General features: G+C 41.6%; 3 protein-coding genes across 3 annotated transcripts; 2 read left to right on the top strand and 1 right to left on the bottom strand.

The window, feature by feature from the left end:
- Positions 1-827: 827 nt before the first annotated feature.
- On the top strand, positions 828-2959 carry LOC111006086 (UDP-glycosyltransferase 76B1). Its single transcript, XM_022277832.2, has 2 exons — positions 828-1281; positions 1874-2959. The coding sequence occupies exons 1-2, from the start codon at positions 837-839 to the stop codon at positions 2773-2775; spliced, it is 1347 nt and encodes a 448-aa protein (XP_022133524.1). The 5' UTR covers positions 828-836; the 3' UTR covers positions 2776-2959.
- A 1363-nt stretch (positions 2960-4322) lies between these two features.
- LOC111006444 (17.8 kDa class I heat shock protein-like) lies at positions 4323-5115 on the top strand. Its single transcript, XM_022278394.2, has one exon. It carries the CDS (start codon positions 4416-4418, stop codon positions 4890-4892), a length of 477 nt encoding a protein of 158 aa, XP_022134086.1. The 5' UTR covers positions 4323-4415; the 3' UTR covers positions 4893-5115.
- An 82-nt stretch (positions 5116-5197) lies between these two features.
- LOC111006443 (17.4 kDa class I heat shock protein) lies at positions 5198-5915 on the bottom strand. The gene has a single exon (XM_022278393.2). The coding sequence runs from the start codon at positions 5819-5821 to the stop codon at positions 5339-5341; it is 483 nt and encodes a 160-aa protein (XP_022134085.1). The 5' UTR covers positions 5822-5915; the 3' UTR covers positions 5198-5338.
- Positions 5916-6000: the final 85 nt, after the last annotated feature.

Here is a 6000-nt window from a genome sequence, read left to right as displayed (position 1 = left end):
CAGAAAGGCAAAAATGGATAATTCTTTATAAAAATAATGAGCTATTAACTTTTCGATAAACATAAAGATAGGCGATGATCCATCAACATCTAAATATTTATATTACTTTAATTTAATTTATGTGAACGAAAACTCATGCAAATTTTTTTCATTTTGAATGAATAAGTTGTTGGGACTACAAATTATGCAAACAAAGTCTCACGTTGGCTAAGGAATGAGATGATCTGTGGTACATAGGAGAAGACAATTATTTCAATTGGTTTGAAACCTTTTGAGTGAAACAAAAACAAAGTCGTGAGGGTTAACGTTCAAAGTGGACAATATCATACTATTGTGGAGATACTCGAGTACTTGGAGTACTGAAGTCCCTACAACTTAATAGATGATAAATATATAATCCAATACAAATTGAGGTTCAATTTTGAAATTTTCTACCAAATACATATTTGAAAACATTGAATAACTATTTTTTCATGAAATTATTTATTTTCAAATTACCAACCAAACACACTCTAAACTTCCGAGCTATTCTTAGCATTTTTGGTATTTTTGCTTTTGGTGGGATGTCAGAAAAATCTTTCAGAGATCAGAAAACAAGTTAAACCCAAAAATATTGGGAGTGAATTTTAGTGAAGATAAGAATGGAGATATTAGATGATGCTATTACTCACACCATGGACATGTGTAGCCAAGAAAGGTGAACAAAACAAATCACACACACACACGCTTTGAATGAAAGGAAACTCAGTACAAAACAAACAAAAATATGAATAAAACTGAGAAGTGAATATTTGTTTTGAAAGGCAAGGCAAAATCAAGTTGTAAGAGGCAAGAAAATGGGAGAAGTGAGGGTGGTGCTGTTTCCTGTGCCGTTCCAAGGCCACATAAACCCTATGCTTCAGCTGGCCGAAATCCTCTACTCCAAAGGCTTCTCAATCACAATCATTCACACCCAATTCAACTCCCCATCCCCTTCCAAAAACCCCCACTTCTTCACGTTCCGCTCCTTTCCCGACGGCCTGTCAGAGACCGAAATCTCCGGCGGGGGCGTGTTAGAGCTCATAACGCTGCTCAACGCCCGCTGCGTGGAGGCATTCGCAAACTGCCTCCGGGAGGAGTTGGCGGCGGCACAGCGCGTGGCTTGCCTGATCACGGATGCCCACTGGCATTTCACTCAACGGGTTGCCCATGCCTTTGCCCTCCCCAGAATAGTTCTCAGGACTGCCAATATATCTGCTTTTCTCGCCATGCTCGCTCTTCCCTCTCTCCCAAATTTTCCACGTTTTGTTTCCCACTCTCTTCTCTTCTAATCTACTTATAACTAAAGTGGTCTTGCTTTTTTTTCTTCTCTTTTTTGTCCCTGTTACCTAGTTTGTTTGGGGAGAGTGGGGTACTTTTCAAAGTCATTATATAAATTTTAGGCCATTACATCTCCCACTTACAACAAAAATTAGTAGATTTTTAGTTAAAATAGTATTCTAGGCTATGTACTTTTAGTCGCAGTTGAAAATATTGATTTTTGTTCTATACTTTTAACTTTGATTATCTTGGTTCATTTTGACCCATGACTGAAAATAGATACCAAAAGAATATTTTAACTTAGAATTTTTTAGTTGTAGTAGGTAGGAAGATATTAGGCGAGAGTCCTGAAATAATCTCTTTCGAAATTTTGGATTTTATTCCTAATTTAGGAAAACTATTATCAATAGGATTGTTAAATTTTGTTAGAATTATTCTCAATAAAGTTGTTAGATTTTGTTGATTTAATATTTTATTAATAAATTAGGAAGCTTAAATAGCAAGGTGGTGCGAAAATTTTATGTGTGTCAACAAATAGAGATCAATTTGTTTATTTTATTTTTTAAAACACTAGTAAATTTGACTATGAATATTGCAGAAGAGAAGATGGAAGATCCAGTACCTGATTTGCCGCATCTGAAAATGAAAGACATACCGGCGGTGAAGACCAGCCAAAATCCCCATCTGATTGAGCAGCTGATGTCATCCGTGCTGAGGGAGACCAAGGCCTCCTCGGGCCTCATCTTCAACTCCTTCGACGCCCTCGAACACGAGCCCCTCGTACGGTGCCGCAACCTCTTCTCCCCAATCCCCATTTTCCCACTGGGGCCTTTTCACAAACACCTTCCGCCCACAATCCCAGCCGCCACCGACCCTCCTCCAGACCACGCCTCCATTATCTCCTGGCTCGATACAAACCCCCCCAAATCAGTCCTGTACGTCTGCTTCGGTACCCTCGCCGCCGTGGACCGGGACGAGTTCGTGGAGATCGCGAGCGGCCTGGCGAAGTGCAGCCATCCGTTCCTGTGGGTGGTCCGGCCCGGGATGGCGAGTGGGTCGGAGTGGGTGCCGGAAGGGTTCGACGAGAGGTGGGCGAGGGGAGGAGGAGGGTTGGTGGTGAAATGGGCGCCGCAGCGGGAGGTGCTGGCGCATCCGGCGGTGGGGGGGTTCTGGACGCACAGCGGATGGAACTCGACGATTGAGAGTATTTGTGAAGGGGTCCCGATGCTGTGCTACCCTTTCTTTGGGGATCAGATGGCCAACGCCAGATATGTGTGCGACGTCTGGGGAATTGGGGCGCTGCTGGAGAGACGGCAGATAGAGAAGGGGATTACGAGGTTTATGGCGGAGCGGGAGAGTGGTGGGATGATGAACAGGATCAAGGGTTTCAAGGACATGGCGGATTCTTGTTTGAAACAAGGGGGCTCTACGTTTCTTTCGCTGCAGAATTTGGTGGATTATATCCTCAACATCTAGTATATGATATTACATTTAGCTTAAATCTAGGTTATTTAATAATTTAACTCAACTAAATAATTATACTCATATTCTTTGTGTATTTCTTCCATAGGCCATCGAGATTTTGAGAGTTCTGTTGTTTAGTCTCCGTATCTTGAATTTTCTTCTTAATAATTAATTATCAAAAACTCTCAAAAACTTCTTCTTGCCTGTTAAAATTTGGCTACCATAAGAGTTAGCATTATTTAAATATTGTTCTTTAGTGCATATATTGAAAATCAACTTACTATATAATCCTTATCATAGAAAAAAATATAGATTAGTCAATCCTCCTATGAGTTTTTTAAATAGGAATTATTTGATTTAAAGGCACATTGAATAACAATAACAAAAGAATAAGAGATAGAGATAGAAAATTCTTAACACTATAGTGATTATTACTGGTTTGCCTCAATCTTTAGACTACGTCCAATCATCTGTAAAAAGTATGTTTTATTGTAATTGAGAATATTACAATGGAGATCTAACAATGAATATCTAAGATATACAATTGAAAACATCTTTCTTTTTATAAATGAATACAAGCCCCAAACCACTTATTTATATGTACTTCTAAACCTAATACAAAGTCTCTAAAAGAAAAATATTTGGAAAACAAAATATGGGATGGAATTGGAGTCATAGCACCGCAACGTTGTGGCTAGCACCTAGGTGCTGGCTTTTTGGCAGCTCACCTATGGGGGGGTGGCATAATACTCCCAGTATTAGCTATGAGTTGATTTTCTAATATTTCAAATAAACAATAGAGCTGAAGTATTTATAGTCTTTAACCCAAATGTATCAAATATATATACAGAACTACAAAGAATTACAAATGACGCCTAGATGTTGTGGTTTTCTGGTGTTCTTTTCCTTCATACTTTGGTTCCATTAACCCAACACCTGAAACTAAATTATATCTTATTAATAGAAAATTTAAAGAATAAATATTAAATAATGGACCGTGATTAGGTAGTTCAAACCACCAAATTTATTATGAGTGCTATAAGAATGAAAGTAGACACTATTTTAAAAGCTGATGACTAAAGATGCAAGTTGATTTGAGAAATGAGGATCGACAAGATGAGTTACATATGTATATAGAGTTGAAAAATATTTATATGTTTACCACTCAACTCTAAGACATTGGTCACCATTATAGTAAAAGAGCTTTTAATTTTATAGTAAAAGTTAAAGTAGAGATTTTGTCCAGTCTAGTTTAGGGTCGAGATGAAAACCACGCGGTGAGATGAAATTTGTGATGTAAAGATGAGGTATCAGCTTATAGGGGTTTCTGTCATTTATCAGCCATCATAGCACTGGATTGAACTGAAGTAGCGTGAGCAAAGATTTATTCAGACAGAAACAAACAAATTCATAACAAAATCTGACACCTCGGACTTTGAATCTGCCACGAATCTTACGAATCAAGAAACTGGCACGACACATGTACAATTCTCTCCTACTAAAACACAAAAATTCACGTCTCAGGATAATTCCAGAATTTTACCCATCATTACCGCTCGCGCCCTTTATATATTCGATTCGTTCGCGTAATCGTCGTACTCGTACCCATCTAGCGAGATTCGATTAGTACGATTCCGAAACAGGAGAAAACGATGTCGTTAATCCCTAGTTTCTTCGGTGGCCGGAGGAGCAACGTGTTCGATCCGTTCTCTCTGGACATCTGGGATCCGATGGAAGGGTTATTTCCGTTCACGGGGAAGGCGGCGTCCTCTGGCGGAGACGAGACGGCGGCGGTGGTGAATACTCGGATCGACTGGAGAGAGACGCCGGAGGCTCACATATTGAAGGCGGACCTGCCTGGGCTGAAGAAGGAGGAGGTGAAGGTGGAGGTGGAAGAGGGGCGGGTGCTGAAGATCAGCGGAGAGAGGAGCAGAGAAGAGGAGGAGAAGAGCGACAAATGGCACAGGGTGGAGCGGAGCGTCGGGAAGTTCATGCGGCGGTTCCGGCTGCCGGAGAACGCCAAGATGGAGGAGATCAAGGCCAACATGGAGAACGGAGTGCTGACGGTGATGGTGCCCAAACAGGAGGAGAAGAAGCCCGAGGTCAAGGCCATTGAAATCGGCGGTTAAGTTTGTATCTATAAACCTGTGCTCTGTTCTGTGTTCTGTGTTCTGTGTTCTGCGCTTTAGTTTTGGTTCGTCAAATAACAAGTACTCTCTTCCGCTGGAGTGAGTGCGGTTTGTAAGAAATGTGATCGTATGTATGATACTTTCTGAATTCACACTTATAGAATGTTTCAACAAAATGAAAAGTATCTCAAAATTTGGGAAAAGAGGAACATTGAAATTAGAAGCTCTAATGATCAATTATTTACAATAAAGGGTGGGTTCATCCTCTGTTTCGTGTGTTGCCATTTCGTATAAAAAGAAAGAAATTGAAAAGATGCACACATGGAAGTTGGATTCAAGAAATGATGAGATGATTACATTGCGATTCGATTTCATTCCAAACACTCAATCGACGACAAGGAGGGTTTATTATTGACAGAACCCTAGAATTGAGATGAAATGCAAATTCAGGAGGAAATTTCAACAGATTTAACATTGGGTTTCTTTTCCTTCTCAACCTTGGGGACGGTAACAGTGAGAACGCCATTTTCCATCGTGGCCTTGATTTCGTCCACCTTGGCATTCTCCGGCAGCCGGAACATTCTGGAGAACTGGCCGCTGCTTCTCTCGACGCGGTGCCAGGAGTCTCCTTTCTCCTTGGTCTCCTTGCTCCTCTGGCCGCTGATCCTGAGCACCCTCCTGTCTTCCACTTCCACCTTCACTTCTTCCTTCTTCAGCCCCGGCACGTCGGCCTTGAAAACGTGGGCGTTTTGAGTTTCCTTCCAGTCGACGTGGGCGTGAGCGAACGACGCCGTTTCGGAGGAGATGCAGGACCGGAAAGGGCCGGAGAGAGACCTGTTTGGCCAGCCCTCGAATGGATCCCAAATCTCCGAAGGGAATTGATCGAAGACGTTGGATCGGCGGCCGAAGAAGCTCGGAATCAGTGACATGTTTGTAGAGATTGACGAATCAGAAGAACGATTTTGGGGAACTCGATGGTTTACTCTGGGGAGAGATACGGGGCCGGGGGTCGCTAAATATGAGAGAATGGATAAATCTAGGTCCTTCTAGATTACTTACGTTATTCGGTCCATCGTGGCATCAAGCCACCTGATGCTGCGCCGATTTC

The sequence above is a fragment of the Momordica charantia genome (assembly GCF_013281855.1).
Source record: "Momordica charantia cultivar OHB3-1 chromosome 4 unlocalized genomic scaffold, Mcharantia_2.0 BLBB01000004.1, whole genome shotgun sequence".
NCBI classification, from domain to species: domain Eukaryota; kingdom Viridiplantae; phylum Streptophyta; class Magnoliopsida; order Cucurbitales; family Cucurbitaceae; genus Momordica; species Momordica charantia.
The sequence above is the reverse complement of the archived record's forward strand: the minus strand, read 5'-3'. Positions and strand labels throughout refer to the sequence as shown.

What these genes read in the sequence shown, in the direction of transcription:
- LOC111006086 (XM_022277832.2), top strand. Translation starts at nt 837, where the DNA reads ATGGGAGAAGTGAGGGTGGTGCTGTTTCCTGTGCCGTTCCAAGGCCAC. An exon ending in CTCTCTCCCAAATTTTCCAC is followed by an intron (nt 1,282 to 1,873) that starts GTTTTGTTTCCC and finishes TTAAAACACTAG; the next exon opens with TAAATTTGACTATGAATATT.
- LOC111006444 (XM_022278394.2), top strand. Translation starts at nt 4,416, where the DNA reads ATGTCGTTAATCCCTAGTTTCTTCGGTGGCCGGAGGAGCAACGTGTTC.
- LOC111006443 (XM_022278393.2), bottom strand. Translation starts at nt 5,821, where the DNA reads ATGTCACTGATTCCGAGCTTCTTCGGCCGCCGATCCAACGTCTTCGAT.